The sequence below is a fragment of the Ambystoma mexicanum genome, chromosome 10 (genome assembly GCF_040938575.1).
Source record: "Ambystoma mexicanum isolate Mex_15411 chromosome 10, UKY_AmexF1_1, whole genome shotgun sequence".
NCBI classification, from domain to species: Eukaryota; Metazoa; Chordata; class Amphibia; order Caudata; family Ambystomatidae; genus Ambystoma; species Ambystoma mexicanum.
The window spans coordinates 1,567,997,622-1,568,014,344 of NC_090932.1; the positions used below are offsets into that span (position 1 = coordinate 1,567,997,622).

Sequence of the window (16,723 nt, forward strand, 5' to 3'; positions counted from 1 at the left end):
CTAGGTAATAAGAGTGGTGGGGGTTTTACTGGAGTACAGTAATGGCTGTGCTGCCCACCCACAGCACACTTACTTTTTCTGTCGCTGTAGGTTTGCATCAGGCGTCCCGGACGCACAGGGGGGATACAGGGAGTCGAGCTGCCCAGAGGGAGCTGCCCTTTGCCGGCTGCCCGGGCAGGCAAGTGGGAGGCGAGAGGAAAAAGGAACAAACAAGCAACTACACCCCAAAGGCAGTGCTCTCTAGAAGTAGACCCAGAACAAAAAACGACTTTGAAATCACACCAAGAACACATGCAAACCCCCCCAAAAAGACTCAAAACAGGCTGGAACCTTCTGACCAGGTGCTTGCTGTACAGGATGCCTATAACTCAATTTAGACAAATGTACAAAAATACTATATTTACTTTAGGCCCAACGTGCAGTAAAAAAATGAAACAAGCATGTAATAATATAGCACAACACTCAATAATACACATATATACGGTCAGCCTGGGCTCTAAAATTCATTCAATGACTTAAATTAATAAAATAAGGTAAGTGATGCAGTTAAGATGGAATCAAGTCTTGAGTAGCTCTTCCTACTCAAGACCAGGTGCAGCAGCCCAACATCGTGACCTCAATCTGCCTGCCTCAACCGCCTGGGCCCCCTCTGCCTGCAGTATCGGGTGCCTGCTGCCCATGACCCCACTGACTCCTGTCTCCGATCTCTCATCGCTGGGCTTGGGACTTCCCCTGGCGCCAACCTGTACCTGCTGGCCAGCACTTCCGCTCTGACTCTGCGCCTCCCCCATACTGACCCCCATCTGACAGTGACAGGCCCCACTCCACTTTACTCCTAACTTGCTGCCATCTTCACCACATCCCCCACCTAAGTCCTTCCATTGTCTACTGTCCCTTCTTGCAATTTCTACACAGGTCTGTCCTCGCCATCTGTAGTCTCTACAGCTACGGCCCTTCCCTGCTTGCCCCATCTCTGAGCCCTCTGATGTGCGATCTTCCAAAACTCCTTTCCACCACCCTCTCTTCCCTCTGCCCCCATCTCTCCTCCTATCTTCTCCTCTCCCTCTTACTCTCCTTTTTCCTCCTAATGCCCAGTCCTCTCCTCTATCCTCCCCCTCACTCCTCCTGTCACACTTCTACCTCCTCTTACCACCCTAATCATCTTTACCCCCCTACCGCCAACAACTCCGCCCTCATGAACATGGCTCTCTGGAATGCCAGATCCATCTGCAACAAAACCACAGCAGTTCTTGACTTATTCTTTCGCCTCAACCTTCATTTCCTCTGCTAACTGAAACCTGGATTCCTCCCCATAACACCTCCGTTCCCGCTTCACTAACCACCACCTCCTCCTTCTTTCACACCCCTCGCGCTACTGGCCGTGGTGGAGGTGTTGGCCTCCTCTACCACCTTAAGTACATCTCCTCCTCCTCCTCCTCCTCCTCCTCCTCCTCCTCATCATCTCTCCCTTCTTTCCCTTCCTTTGAATTCCTTTACAAATCTTTCTCCTCTCCCCACCCTATTTCCTTCCTGATCATCTATCGTTCCCCTGGCCCTCTCTCTTCCTTCTATGAAGACCTTGATCACCTCTCGCTTATCTCTCCTTCCCCCTCCCCTCTATCAGTGCTTGGTGACTAATCATCTTCATTCTCCCCCTCAATCCTCTCCCCTCTTCTCCATCCTAGACTCCTACCTCCTTTCCCCCCCCCCTTCCTTCCTCCCCCACTTACTCCTCTGGCTCCACCCCTGACCTCATATTCAATTCTTCCTACCCCTCTTCCCCAGTCCCTTCTCTTCCTGTCTATCTCTCCGATCACTTCCTACTCTTTCTCCCTTTCTCCTCTCCCACACACCTCTACTGCTAATCCCTCCCCTCCAATCGACTCACGGCGTGACTTACGTAACTTCAACCCTACCCTCTTTATTGACACTTGCTCTTTTTCTCTTCCAACTCTCCAAGACTTCTCTTTATTATCTGCGACCGATGCTCTATCCTCCCTTTCCTCCTCTAGCTCCTCCGCCCTTGATCAACTTTATCCCCTTTCTCTCTTCCATCCAACCCGTAAATCCTCTCAACCTTGGCTTACTTCTCATCTCCTCTCTATGTGGCGCCTTCTCCGACGTCTGGAGAGACTCTGGCTCAAAACTCCCTCGCTTTCTAACCCAAACTTACTTCTCTTACCACTCACTTTACAACTCTTGTCTTGCCTCGGCTAAATCCTCCTACTACTCTACCCTACTCTAATCTCAAGCCACCCACCCTCGCCATATCTTCCAAACTCTTTCTCGACTTCTCTCTCCTCCCACTCCTGATCCCTCCTCCAATTCCACGCTCTCTCCTTCTGACTTCGCTAACTTCTTCTCCAAAATTCTCACCCTCTGGCAAAAAATCAACACCCCCTCTGACTTCCACTTTCCCCCTCCCCTCCCTCATCCTCCATGTCCATCTTCTCACCCATCTCCCTGTCTGATGTCTCCGTCCTTCTATCCAAAGCCCACCCCACGTCCGTCCCAACTGACCCTCTCCCTTCCCTCCTTATCCCTAAGATTTACCCTCTTATTATCCCCTACCTCACCTTCTTCAACATCTGCCTTTCCTCAGCAACCTTTCCCTCCGCGTTCAAGCATGCTACGATTATTCCTATTCTGAAGAAACCTTCTGCTGATCCACTTCTCACATCTAACTTCAGAACTATCTCTCTTCTCCCATTCCTCTCTAAGCTTCTTGAGCGCCTTGCCTATTCTCAGCTCTCATCCTTTGTCACTACTTTCTCTCTCCTACCACCCTCCCAATCTGGCTTCCGTTCCAAACATTCCACTGAAACTTCTCTCACCTCCATCCTTAACTCCCTCCTCTCTGCTCGCCAGGCCAAGCAATCCTCTATCCTTATTCTCCTCGATCTCTCTGCAGCCTTTGACACTGTCGATCATCCCCTCCTTCTCCACACTCTTTCCTCCTTCGGGTTCAAAGGCTCTGTTCTCAACTGGTTATCCTCTTACCTCTCTTCCCGCTCCTTTACTGTATCCTGGGGCGGCCGGACCTCTCCTACCTATCCTCTTGATTACGGAGTACCCCAAGGTTCAGTGCTTGGTCCTTTCCTCTTTTCTCTTTACACCTCACTCATTGCCCCTGTTATCTCCTCGTTTGGCATCTCCCACCACTTCTATGCCGACGACACTCAACTCTTTCTCTCCTTCTTCTCAACTGACCTTCACCAAAATCTCTCTTCCTGCCTTACTGCCATTACAAAATGGATGTCCTCCCGCTTTCTCTCTCTTAAACACTGACAAAACCGAAGTCCTATTCTTTCCCTCCAACTCTCTTCCCCGTCCCTGCCCTCCCCCGTTCATTCACTTTCCTCCCTCTTATCTCCCTATCTCTCTCCAAGCTCATAATTTAGGCGTTCTCTTTGACTCCTTTCTCTCCTTCTCTCAACATATTTCCCTCACTTCTCGCACCTGTTGCTACCACCTTTCAATATTCGCAAAATCCATCCCTCCCTCACGTTCCACGCTAACAAACTCTTAATCTCCTCCCTCATCTTCTCCCCTCTTCTATTGCTCTTCCCTACTTTTTGGACTACCTACATCTCATCTTGCCCCCCTTAAATCCATCTACCCCTCTGCTGTTCGTCGTACCCTATGTCTCCTTACTTCCTGTGACTCCATCTCTTCCTCGCTATCCTACCTTGGCTGGCTACCATTTCACGCTCAACTTAAATTTCACTTTCTATGCCTTGTGTTCAAATCCCTCCATGGTCTCGCTTCCCCTTATCTCTCCCCCCTTCTCTCTTTCTACTCCCCCTCCTGTTCCCTTCGATCTGTTGACCATTTCCTTCTCACTGTTCCTCCTTCCCCCTGCGCCTCCTCCCGTTTCCAGTCCTTCCAACTCCTAGCGCCTCTGCACTGAAACTCCCTTCCTCTCGGAATCCGCTCCACCCCTGCCTTCTCCTCTTTTAGCACTTCCCTTAAATCTCTCCTCCTCCATTCTCCTCCTTGAAACCCCCTCCCCCTCTCCATCCCCTCCCTCCTTATTCTTTCCCCTTGACTATCCCTCTCTCCCTTCCCCTCCTCCAACTCATCACCTCCCCTCCCCTCCACCCAGTCCCACTCCCCCTTTTCCCCTTCAGTTCATTGCTCTTCTCACTGCTTTGTTGAATGATTCATATTGTAATTTTGCTTCCACCGTTATATTGTTTATGTATTAAGTTGTTCCACTGTACAGCGCCTTGGTGTAAGGCACTTTATAAATCAATAAATACAAATACAAGTCACAAGAAATATGTCCTAGATTCAGAGGTCCAATCCCTATGAAGGTCACAATGCTTCTCCTTGCAAGGTATCTGACGCAGGTAAAGTACTTGGTGAAATGTTCAAGAGAAGAGATGCAACAAAGGTACAGGTAAGTAAAGATGTGTTCTTAACTTTCAGGTGGAGATTGGATTACCCGCTGTTTCCAGTGAGAGGTGCCCAGGAGCTGTTGGGGTGCAAGAATTCTTGTCATGTCCACGAGCTAAGTGCAATCCATGGCGATGGAAAAACTGCAGAAAGCACTGATGCAAACCTGTTAGGACACTTCACAGGACGTGGGAAGGCAAGTTCCAGTGACTGCCACTGCACACAGGCGAAGGTAGGTATTCTTCCAGTTGCAGTTGAAGACCTTGCAGAGCAGGATCTCTTGAAACTGGGAGGCTGAAATTCAGCAGGATAGCGATTGCACCGCAACCTGGTGACCACAAAAGTTCCAGCTGCAAACGTGGAACGGCAACAGTGCTAGTGAGATAGCCCACTCGAGGGATGGTCAGTCCACCAGGTGGTTCAAGGACACTTTCACAGGCTCAGGACAGATGGATCCTCAAGAACACATTGAGACTGGTTGGCACCACTAGTCTAGGGGTTGAAGTACAGCACAGGGCCTTCGCACATCAAGTAGTCCAACAGGGCCTCACCGGGCCAGATGCAGGAAGGGATGCTGGGCCTTTTCAGGAGCCATCTTTGGATCTTCAGTCAGCTGTTCTTCAACACAACATTCTTGGCTCCAACGCTCATCGGAAGAAAGGTCAGCAGGAGTCCTCTTATCCAAAATCCTGGCTGGAAGCAAGTCAAAGCCCACTCATGGTAAGGATATGCACCATTCAAACAACCAGCAGTGGTCCGATTGGGGACCACTGTTGATTCCATTCATGCCTCACACCCAAACTTTCAGGCACCATGGATGTGGAGTGGAAACAGACAAGACTTACACGCACACACACGCCATGTTTAGAAGCCATATGCGGTAAACGCAAATGTGCACACTGGAAATACCACCGAAATTGTACAAATATAATTGCTGCCAAAAGCTCGTTTTTAGGCACATATAAAAGTAACCAAAAATCCTAAGTGTTAAAGACTAGGGTGATACAAAAGTATCCTCATTAGACTGCACTGCAAGATGTTGTGTGTAAGAGTAAAAAGTTACAAAGTGTAAAATGTTAAAAGAGAAACAGTTTGTCAGTTCTGACCATCTGAAGGACTGGTCGGTCTCCTCGTGACAAATTAGCAACAGGCCAGGACAGTGAATCCGAAGGCTTCACTTCCCTGTAAATAGTCCAGACAGGTTCAAAAACAAAGGCAAAATGTTTGGGGGCCCATAGAACTATGGAAGGAAAGTTACCTAAAGAGAGAAGTTTCCTAACAGTGACCACCAGAGAGGAGTGACCCAGGTACATTATTGTAGTAGGTGAAATACTCCACTGGAGGCAATGTGGAACAAGATAGGGCATTGAGGAACATGACAGACGGGAACAAGAAACTGGCTTGTCCCTTCTTTTGCCATGAGAGCAGATTTTCAGGAACGCTTGTGAAGCAGCAGTAAATCGTTAGCAGCAGTGAGTAAATGTAGTTTACAGAAATGAAGGAAAGTCCAGCTCGCAAGTCCTGGGTAATGCAAATCACGATAATCCAAATTTACTATGAGAAAATGTTGTCTTTGACATCAACTCGTATTGTGTATCCAATAAAGTCTTTATAGTATTCTCATATGTTAAGTGAGATCAGCTGACACGTGTTTCGACCCACAAGGTCGTTGTCAAGGCTGTCGAATTAGGTCAAAATTACAGAGAAAGGAAAATAAAATGGAAATGAAATACAGAAAAAATGAGCAAAAAATAAGATTCACAGTACAAAACATCACAGCAAACAGAAGAGCCATTGGGACAATATGAGAATGCCATATGTCAAAGCAAAATAAATTTAAAAAGATCCATACCATGATTCAGTTGTTTGGTGATGCAGAGGACACAATTGATGTGAAAAAATAGTTGCAAGAAGAAAATATGAGGTCAATACGATATCAGTAAGCACCATGTTCACATTACTGTATTCATTCTGTTTCTAGATCAATGGCACATAATGTACCAAAGAATACAATAGTGTCATGATAAAGTGTAGGTAGGAGTGTGGGTGGGACCATCCCCTAATAATGAAAAATAAATTTAGCATGACTAGACGATTGCCAGAATGTGCAGTATGCCAAGGAATTGGGAGTCACACGTGAAAAGTTGAAGATCAATAGAAAGTCACTAAATTGGTGCGAAAGTGATAGTATACGGTAACATACCGTGAATCCTGAGATGTAATCCAAAAGATTAATGAAATGGCTGGAGTAGCGCACAGACTTATTTAAGATCACCTTGGATGAAAGAAGATATCCATTCTGAATTGGAAAGAGAATGGCAGGTGATAAAAAAAATCTAATAGGAAATGCAAAAGATGAAAAAGAAAAAGAAAAGACCAAGGGAACTTACCCTGTTTCTGTGTAGTGAATATCAGTGATGAGTAGTATCAAAGTAATAAGGGCAATGATTTCCTGTATGGTCAATTCTAAAACAAATTATACATACAGGTTATAATGTAAATAGGCCCTGTGCACCCAGGCTGGAAGATAGATAAAAGGGTAAATCTGCTGGAAATTACCTGTGAAACCAAATAAAGGTGTAAAATCCCCATTAGCAATCAGGTGGGCGCCAAAATCTGTTTAGATCACAAGCGCGAGGTACTATTAATTTTGTAGCTCTGAAGGAAACGCTGTAGCGCAAGCGCCGCGCCCGTGACCTCACGCGCACGTAGTGCGGATGACGTCACGTAACCGCGCTATGCACGCACCTTCACCAAGTAAATAAAGTGATTTAATGTGCAAGAAGGGGGCAATATTAACCGTAAAGAAAATGTTAATGTCAATCATCCCCAAATTATAAATGGATCCATTATGTGTTTACATCTCTAACAGAAAGATCATGGACAGATCATTAGAAATTACAACCAGAAATCATTAAGAGATATATATGGGCTAGCCCCACCACACATTTAGTAAGTGAATAAATGGATTAGTAAATTGGCAAGTCATTGACCAATATGGGATATTCCCACCACACATTTGAAAAGTGCAGAATTGTTTTAGTATGTTGGCAAATCATTGACAGATATGGGAAAATGTCCACCCCACATTTGAGAAGTGACAAGTTGTTATAGTATGTTAGCAAAGAGAGTTACCAGAGAATGATTGTAAGGGGCTAGTTCCTAGTATACTGCAACTCCATCATTATTGTATTTGGAGTACATGGCATAAAACAAGAGAAGCATGGAGAGGCAACTTGAAAAATAAATTAAAATTTAAGGAGGGCCATATTAGTGAGCCAGTGTAACTCTAAAGTTAGTACTAAATTGATTTTACAGCATATCATTAGGTTTACAATAGGTTAAACATCCTAATTTAGGCATGTCTTGCAAATATATGTATCATATATGAAACATATTAAGCATGCTGTCGAATGGACCAATAGCTAGCAGTACCCCAACTTTACAGAAAAACATGCATTTCATGGTCTGTATGGAGGCCAATGGTGGTGCAGCGTAGATGGCAAATAAGTTTACTTTCGAGTGGCCTGAGTTTGATACAAAGATTGCCCCCAAGTTTACCACTCTTAGCCTTAATTAAACCTTTTAAGTGAATGTCAGCTTTGTTACCCCATTGGTGCTCTGACTGCCAATGTGACACCAGAGGCAAATTGGCGTCTGTTTTGTTTAGACTAGACCGATGTTCTCCGACACGCATTATAAGCTGTCAGATAGGGCTGCCTATATATATATATCTTGTGACACACGCAAATTATCGCATAGACCACATATTTAGATTTACAATTGATGAAATCTCGAATATTAATTTTGGGTCCAGTGCTTTCCACAAATTCATGATAGTTATGATGAGCATACTGGCACTGATTGCAATTTCCACATTTAAAGAAGCCTGCTGATTTCTTCAGCCGCCAATTTGCTTAATATGTTCCATATATGATGCATATATTTGGAAGACATGCCTACATTAGGATGTTTAACCTATTGTAAACCTAATGATCTGCTGTAAAATCAATTTAGTACTAACTTTAGAGTTACACTGGCTCACTAATATGGCCCTCCTTAAATTTTAATTTATTTTTCAAGTTGCCTCTCCATGCTTCTCTTGTTTTATGCCATGTACTCCAAATACAATAATGATGGAGTTGCAGTGTACTAGGAACTAGCCCCTTACAATCATTCTCTGGTAACTCTCTTTGCTAACATACTATAACAACTTGTCACTTCTCAAATGTGGGGTGGACATTTTCCCATATCTGTCAATGATTTGCCAACATACTAAAACAATTCTGCACTTTTCAAATGTGTGGTGGGAATATCCCATATTGGTCAATGACTTGCCAATTTACTAATCCATTTATTCACTTACTAAATGTGTGGTGGGGCTAGCCCATATATATCTCTTAATGATTTCTGGTTGTAATTTCTAATGATCTGTCCATGATCTTTCTGTTAGAGATGTAAACACATAATGGATCCATTTATAATTTGGGGATGATTGACATTAACAACATTTTCTTTACGGTTAATATTGCCCCCTTCTTGCACTTTAAATCAGTTTATTTACTTTGCAAAGTCGCGCCGTGCGCGTGAAGTCACGGGCGCGGCGCTCTTGATGCAGCGTTTCCTTCAGAGCTACAACATTAATAGTACCTCGCGCTTATCATCTAAACTTATTTTGGCACCCACCTGATTGCTAATGGGGATTCTACCCCTTTATTTGGTTTCATAGGTAATTTCCAGCACAGTTACCCTTTTATCTTTCTTCTAGCCTGGGTGCGCAGGGCCTATTAACATTATAACCTGTATCTATAATTTGTTTTAGAATTGACCATACAGGAAATCATTGCCCTTATTACTTTGATACTACTCATGAATGATATTTACTACACAGAAACAGGGCAAGTCCCCTTGGTCTTTTCTTTTTCTTCTTCATCTTTTGCATTTCCTATTATATTTTTTCATCACCTGCCATTCTCTTTCCAATTCAGAATGGATATCTTCTTTCATCCAAGGTGATCTTAAATAGGTCTGTGCGCTACTCGAGCCATTTCATTAATCTTTTGGATTACATCTCAGGATTCACGGTATGTTACCGTATACTATCACTTTCGCACCAATTTAGTGACTTTCTATTGATCTTCAACTTTTCATGCGTGACTCCCAATTCCTTGGCATACTGCACATTCTGGCAATCGTCTAGTCATGCAAAATGTATTTTTCATTATTAGGGGATGTTCCCACTCACACTGTTACCTACACTTTATCATGACACTGTTGTATTTTTTGGTACATGACGTACCATAGATCTAGAAACAGAGTGAATACAGTAATGTGAACATGGTGCTTACTGATATCGTATTGACCTCATTTTCCTTGCAACTATTTTTTCACATCAATTGTGTCCTCTGCATCACCAAACAACTGAATCATGGTATGGATCTTTTCAAATTTATTTTGCTTCGACATATGGCATTCTCATTGCCCCAATGGCTCTTCTGTTTGCTATGATGTTTTGTACTGTGCATCTTATTGTTTGCTCATTTTTTCTGTATTTCATTTCTATTTTATTTTCCTTTCTCTGTAATTTTGACCTAATTCAACAGCCATGACAACGACCTTGTGGGTCGAAACACGTGTCGGCTGATCTCACTTAACATATGAGAACACTATAAAGAATTTATTTGATACACAACAAAGGCTGATCTCACTCAATATATGAGAAAAAAAGACTATTTGATGCACAATACGAGTTGATGTCAAAGACAAAATGTTCTCATAGTATATTTGGATTATCGTGATTTGCATTACCCAGGACTTGTGCGCTAGACTTGCCTTCATTTCTGTAAACTGTATCACTTGTATTTGGGAGCTTACTAGGGGACACCATTTGAAGTGCACTGGCGCTGCAGTTCCATTTATATATTGAGCACTCTATCTACTAGTGTTACTAGCGGCATTAACAAGCGCACTGTCTCCCGACAACCCCTAGGTCCTTCCGTTACAGAGAGTAAATGTAGTTTGGTCTCAGAGTAACTGACATAAAACATTTTACAGAAGCCAACAATGCACTACTTTGTCATGGAGAACATGTGAAGATTGGCTACACAGGGAGCAGTTACCAAAGTATCTGAGAGAAGGGTTGGGGGTGCCTAGCAGAGGCGCTCTCCCACAAGAGTGTCTCTTACCTGGTATCTGCCCAATGGGGTGAGAAATAACTTGTTCTCGCTCATTATACAGTCTGGAAGCTGCTTCTTTCCATTCTCATCTCGTGCAGTCTCAAAGTTTGCCATTAAGTGTGTCAGCTGAGATGCGTTGAGCTGCTTACAACATTCAAGGAAAATGAGGCATTAATTGAAATGGCAAGATATATTATGTTTTTGAAATACATATCTATATTTCTTATTGCCAATCTGCAAATAGGTATAAATACTTATTCTATCAGTAAGGATGAGTTGGCTCAAACAAAATTCAAATGTGTGGTTGGAGAAATGCAAGGATTTCAGTAGGTGATGTATTAACCCACAGCGCTCTCCACACCCCTTACACATTGGTGCTAACATGAGAGGCAGCGCTGATGTCTCAGCTAAGAGGGAACAATATCTGAAAATATCTTTTTAAATTGAGGTGCTGTTGCCTAAGATTCTTGATGTTTAGAAATTTTGTTGGGCATTAATGCTGAAAGAGTCAAAGAGTTGTAGGTCGGGAGTGAGAAGCTTACAAGCGCTTAGTTCATTTTCAATAACGGAATAGTGAGGGCTGCTAAAAGCTAAAATGCAAAAATATGGGAGATGCAAGTTTGTATAGGGGTGTGCTGGACAAAACTGGCATGGACATCATTTCTTCAACAGACGACTGTGGCCCGGTTCAAGGATTTCATTCTTGTCACCAAGTGTGCAGTAGGACAAGAAAGAGGGGACAATGTAAAACAGAATTCCTATTTTGAGGCTTCTTTGGGGCCCTTTTTATGGCCCCCGAACATTTTGCTTTTTCCATTTCTTTTTTTGGATCACTGACCTATTTTTGGAGCCAGAGGGACTTCTCCTGAAGTTCCCCCTACCTTTGCAACCCTCTTTCTTTCATTTAAGGTGTTTGTCCGGGTCACCCATAGTTCCAGGTGGGCTTTGCAAGCACCCCATTTATACCCCCTGGGCCGATTATATCACCCTACATTGGTTTTAGAGAGCAGGCTGGAAGTTTTTATTTAGTTTGGGTTTCACTGGGGCTGAAAGCCCTTTTACTGCATTGGTAGCCCAATGTTTCTTTTTAGCAGTTCTGCTCGCTGCCATTTTGTTTTTTAGGGCTTCCTTTGTTCGGATAGGGCTCAATTGGCCATTCTGACCAAGTGGGCTCTGGGTGCTTACACGGTAGTCTCCATATTGGTTCTTACTGGTTTGCTAAGTCCCTGCACACTCTCTCTCATCTTCATGACTATATTCTCCTGTGTAGTAAAACGCCTGGCTCCCTTTTCTTCCCACTCCTTTTCTATATTTGGTTGTGTGCTTACCACCAGGCACAGGACCTACAAATATATAACGAGGGGTTTGGGTCTTTTGGACATTTTACTGTTGTTGTGCAAGCACTAGAAATATTTGTATTTTGTGCAAGAACTAGAGATGTTAGTATAGTGTTTTCACCCCATAATCACTATATGTTGTGTGCCTATCTGTGGCTGTTGACCCACAATAAAGTATGGGGGTGAGGAGAGTCCTCAAAGACATTCACTGTGTATTTGCATACTGTTTATTATATACTAAAATGCTTATTTGAGCGGCTCGAGAAAGTTGTGTTACATAATAAAGTTGTGTAAAATGGTTATTCTGACCCTTGCCCCACTAACACAGTGAACCATTTAGATCTTGCAGATTGCAATGTGTGGGGGAGTGAAACATGTAATACATGCCTCTCTGAGCAAACCTACAAATCAGGTACACAGACAGCCACAGATAATGGGGTATTTCCAGGAGGAGCCATGTAATATGTAATGTTTTTCAAAGGCTTCATTCCCTCTCTGCCTGAGGAAGTGGAAGAATTTCACGGAAGTTCGCAAATATACAAAATAAATTACTGTTAGCCTAACTAAGGTATCAACTTGTCGTTTTCTTTTGGATCAACATTCTATTTACATAGTAAATGTATGTACTTTTCAGTATACCGGTGTGGTGTTTTTCTACAGAGAAGTGAGTGGACTTTTTAATAGAGGTTTGGCATCTCGTTTTGGTTCGGTGCTTTAGAATTAGTGGCTGTACAGCCCTCAAAAAGGGAATTGTACAAAAACTGCATTAACAACAACCATGTCCTTTAGCTGCACAATAGGATGTGTAGCAGGCTGCTAGTGAGGAAAATTTGCAGAGCTTGGATTTAAATCCCACAATAGCAGCTGAACAGCAGACCGCAGGGTTGCCAGAGAGGTGTGTTGGTCACAACCCTGCAATGGCCAGTGATCCACTTGATTACAATTATAATGAATTGATACTGCCACATTACCCAATAATTGGAGAGTGGTGAAAGGGAAGATTGAGCTTTGGGTCTGTCATATTTATATCTGGCCTGTAAATTATTAGCTTCATTTTTTATAGAGCTAAAACATCCCCAATACAAAATTGGTCAACATACACATTTGAAATGAGACGTATGCACAACTGTGGCTCTGAACAACCAGGGGAAGGGTGCTGTGGAAGGTCATTAGCATACCCTAAAGATTTGGCAGAGGTACTCCAGCGCCTTTTCCAGGTATTCGTCAGTCTTCCGAATGTTGTCATGTCCCATCTCATCCAGGTCGTTCCCAGTGTAGGAGCCGTTCATGTCAGAGGAGCCAAATCCCAACCAGGACAGGAAAGAGCGACTGGTATATGTTTCATTGGTCTGCTCAGATATCGATTTTGCGGTCTGTTGCGCCTGACCAATGAGCTGGGCGAGTCTTAGAACCTGTGAAAGAAAAATAAACCTCAGATAAGGGAATTGGCCAAGCTTAAGAGAGGGCTTAAGAGATCCTGTGCTATGTGGCTTACTTGCCTTTCATATGCATGTTCATCCTGTATTCATATGTCTCAGTCTCACCTATTTGACCATATTGAGTGAATACGTCAGCTGAAAAACTAGGAATCGTACAAGATCAACTTACATTTCTTCAGAATAAAAAGAAATCCCATAATGTCGAACAAGGCACACAGGGGAAAAAGGAAAATAAAAAGCAAGGGAGCACCATGCTGCGTCAGTTCCCACTCATAATTGGGAGATGGACCTGATGTTGCAGGGGGAAGCCCGACGCAGGGACGAAGGCAGGTAAGTGTGGGTAACTGGGGATAATTTTAAGAGGTAAAGAGGAGGTAGGTGGTGGATAGAGGGGATTAGGGGAATCAACATTTTTTGTTATTTGTAAATTTTAGTATTGTTTTTTTCCGCGGCAGTAAAATCCATCGCAATTTTATAAAGTAGAACCAAGGCGCTCCTGGTTGCTGATGGTGTCAAGCTAACCAGGGTCTTCTAGGCTACAAGCAGGAGGAAAATAGCTCCCATTAATTTCGAACCCTGGGCTCTTTGATGTGTAGTAACTGTCTCAACAAGTACATTAGTCTGTTGATAGTAGGTGGAGAACTTATAAGAATCTCCACATGGTTTGCATATAGTTGGACTTCATGTTGGTTCCTCTATTAGACAACTGTAGGAATCCAACTTGCTTGAAAATACCCAGCAGAACCTTAACAACTGAATTTGCAATAACACTTCTGAGGGGGTGGCCTCAATATTTGGTGGCATGGTCAACAACCACCAAGATGTTCTGAGGGGGTAGCCTCAGGATATCTGGTGGCATGGCCTACTATCACTGAGATAAACCTACTGTTGTAGGAGGGTCAATGGGAACAATGTCAATTACTACCCTCTCAAAGGGAGCACCTACCACAGGGAGAGGTACCAGAGGTGCCAGAATGTTTGCCCCAACTTTGTCAGAAGGCTGGAAAGTGGTTCAGCCCCTTGAAATGCCTTCGGTTTGTATACCAGTTTTGGGCCAACAAAAGTGCAAGTATAACCTTAGTGTACAGATGACCTGACATGAGGATCTTGTGTGCCAACTGCAGCAGGAAGGGCCTCAAAGAACAGCAGGCAACCAACCACTTTGGTCTCCCGTTGTGGATTCTATGGGTTCACTGTAAAGGAGTTCACCTTCCCAATAAGTTCTAAGATTCCTAGGAGGCTCACCCTCCAATTGGGACCAGGCCTTTCTCCACAGGCCTTCAAAGGACGAGTACTCCCTTTGACCATTTCTGCGTTCTTCCCTACAGAGACCACCATCTATAAGTAAACTGCAGTTCAGGGTGGTCCTGAATATCAAGCATTACCATTTCTTCCTCGTCAGGACCAAGTGTGCGGACTGGTACCTCAAAAGGTGTTGAGAATACCTCTGGGGGAGAATTCTTCCTCCCCTTTTCCTTTTATCTTGTGTTTCCCTTTTGACGTTGGCTGTGCCTTGTGCTTGGCTAGGGAAGCAGTCTACTTAATTTGAGAACTTGTTCTTAGGGGAGGATCTGCAGTGTCACCTGCCAGATCCAAGTCCTCAAGGTCATTAACCAAAAGCGCCCTCCCAAGAACATTAATCTGAGCACTCACATACATCTTTAAAGTACCTTTAAAAACAGGCATAATTGAGAACATTTGAGGGTGGCCATCAGCCAGCTTAGTAGGACTCGGTGGAGCTCTGGCAAGTTCCTCTGCATTTGCCGAAGCGTATATATCACAGTCCTGCTGGTCCCAGGGTCCCTGATGCCAGTGGATTCACAGCCAAAAATATGAAAACTATTCTTAAAGTAGCACTTTGTAGTGTCACGGATGGAGGCATATTCATTAGAAAACCGTTGCGCTCATGATAATGGACAAAAGAATAACTTCTTCTCTGAAACCTCTGGGCCTAAAGTCAAAAGAGAAGGATGCCCCTGTGAAAATACTTCCCCCTTCCTCTTCCTCAGAAAGTAAGACTCAGAGTGTTCCCCACCACAAAATTGAATAACCCTTGTTAGGCAAAGTTTGTATGCAGTACCCTGTGGGACCACTACACACAACTAGGACTACAGGTGTAAGCAAACAAACCTTTGTATAAGTCTGTACTACACAGTTTGGGTAGCGTTGCTGAGCAGCCAGGCTCATCTCAAGAGGGGAATGTGAGCTGTAATTATGTTACACAGAGGTCTAGAATTACAAGTATTCAAACAAACTCTTACAGTCAAGGTTTCTTGGTAAAACACTTAATTTATTTCACAGTCAGTTATAAAAGATTCACTAGAAGGAGGCAATCTATATCACACAAAAATATACTTCAGTACTTCACACTATCAGGTTCTGAAGCATTTAAACTACTTTGAAGGAGGAGCAAAATGGCATTTGGAGCAATTGAAGTAGGAGCAAAAAGGCATAGTTTCATAAAAAGATTAGTTATTCTTAAATGTTGCAACTAGTCTGAGTTCACCAGAGGAGTCAATTCAATGCAATAGGTTAGGCCAAAGTCAATGGGATAAAGTCTTGTATAGGATAAAGCAGTCATGGTAGTTAAACGGAAAAGTCTTTGCCAAAGTTCTCAGAAGTAGTTTGTAAAAGAAAGATTCATATGTTGGGTCACAAGCTGACTAGGCCTGCAAGTTGCCAAAATTTCATGCACCATCGCAGTGAGAGTTAAGTTCTCTCGGTCGCGTTCTCACAGTACCTTACAATGAAGAAAAAGATGCAGCCGAAGAAGTCTGTTCTTGGCAGCTCCTGCAGATCTCGCTGTTCCTGAGCCTCAGTCGTGGGGACAAGAGGGAGGACGTCGGGGGGACTCCTGCACTGGGACTGGTCAAAAAGCTGGCAAATCTTCAATTCCGGTAACTGTAGTCAAGCACACAAATTGGTGTCCCTCTCCCTCGTTATTCGGTTTCATGCAGCACTCCGAGGAAAACACAATCAGCTCTGAGAATGGAATACAGGTGGCTTAGTGTCGAGTTGATTGGTCCCACCAGCTCAAAGGGAGAAGTCGTCCTTGCAGGGCTTCTCTGTCGAGATGAACTTGGCGATTCGGACCTGCAGAAGGCTTCACCGGGCAAACCAACGGTCCAGGAGTTGCAGCAGCCGTCTTCTTCCAGCTCGTCTTCGGTTCTTTCGGTCAAGTGGTCGACTTTGCCTTCCAAGCCAAGAGACTTGCCTTTTATCCAGTTTCCTCCCATTAATTCCAGCCTAGCTGCCACTCACCCAGCAGGGTGGATGTCCTTGCGGACAGTCAGCCAGCCAGTCATGCCAGAGTGCATTTGGGTCTCCTAGGAGACTAAGCACAGGGAGTTTCGGGCACCTCCCTCACTTCCTA

At 43.9% G+C, this 16,723-nt stretch overlaps 1 protein-coding gene across 4 annotated transcripts in view; it reads right to left on the minus strand.

Annotated features, from left to right (window-relative positions):
- The window catches only part of SMPD4 (sphingomyelin phosphodiesterase 4), a 669,498-nt gene that overhangs the window by 80,008 nt on the left and 572,767 nt on the right, over nucleotides 1-16,723 (minus strand). For 2 of the 4 annotated variants that reach the window (XM_069619878.1, XM_069619876.1), the window contains 2 exons: nucleotides 13,090-13,323; nucleotides 10,584-10,715 (listed from right to left, as the gene is read on the minus strand). In XM_069619878.1, coding sequence (XP_069475979.1) covers nucleotides 10,584-10,715; nucleotides 13,090-13,323 — 366 coding nt within the window. Of the gene's footprint in view, nucleotides 1-10,583; nucleotides 10,719-13,089; nucleotides 13,324-16,723 lie in introns of all 4 variants that reach the window. The other 2 variants (XM_069619877.1, XM_069619875.1) reach the window with 1 other exon arrangement.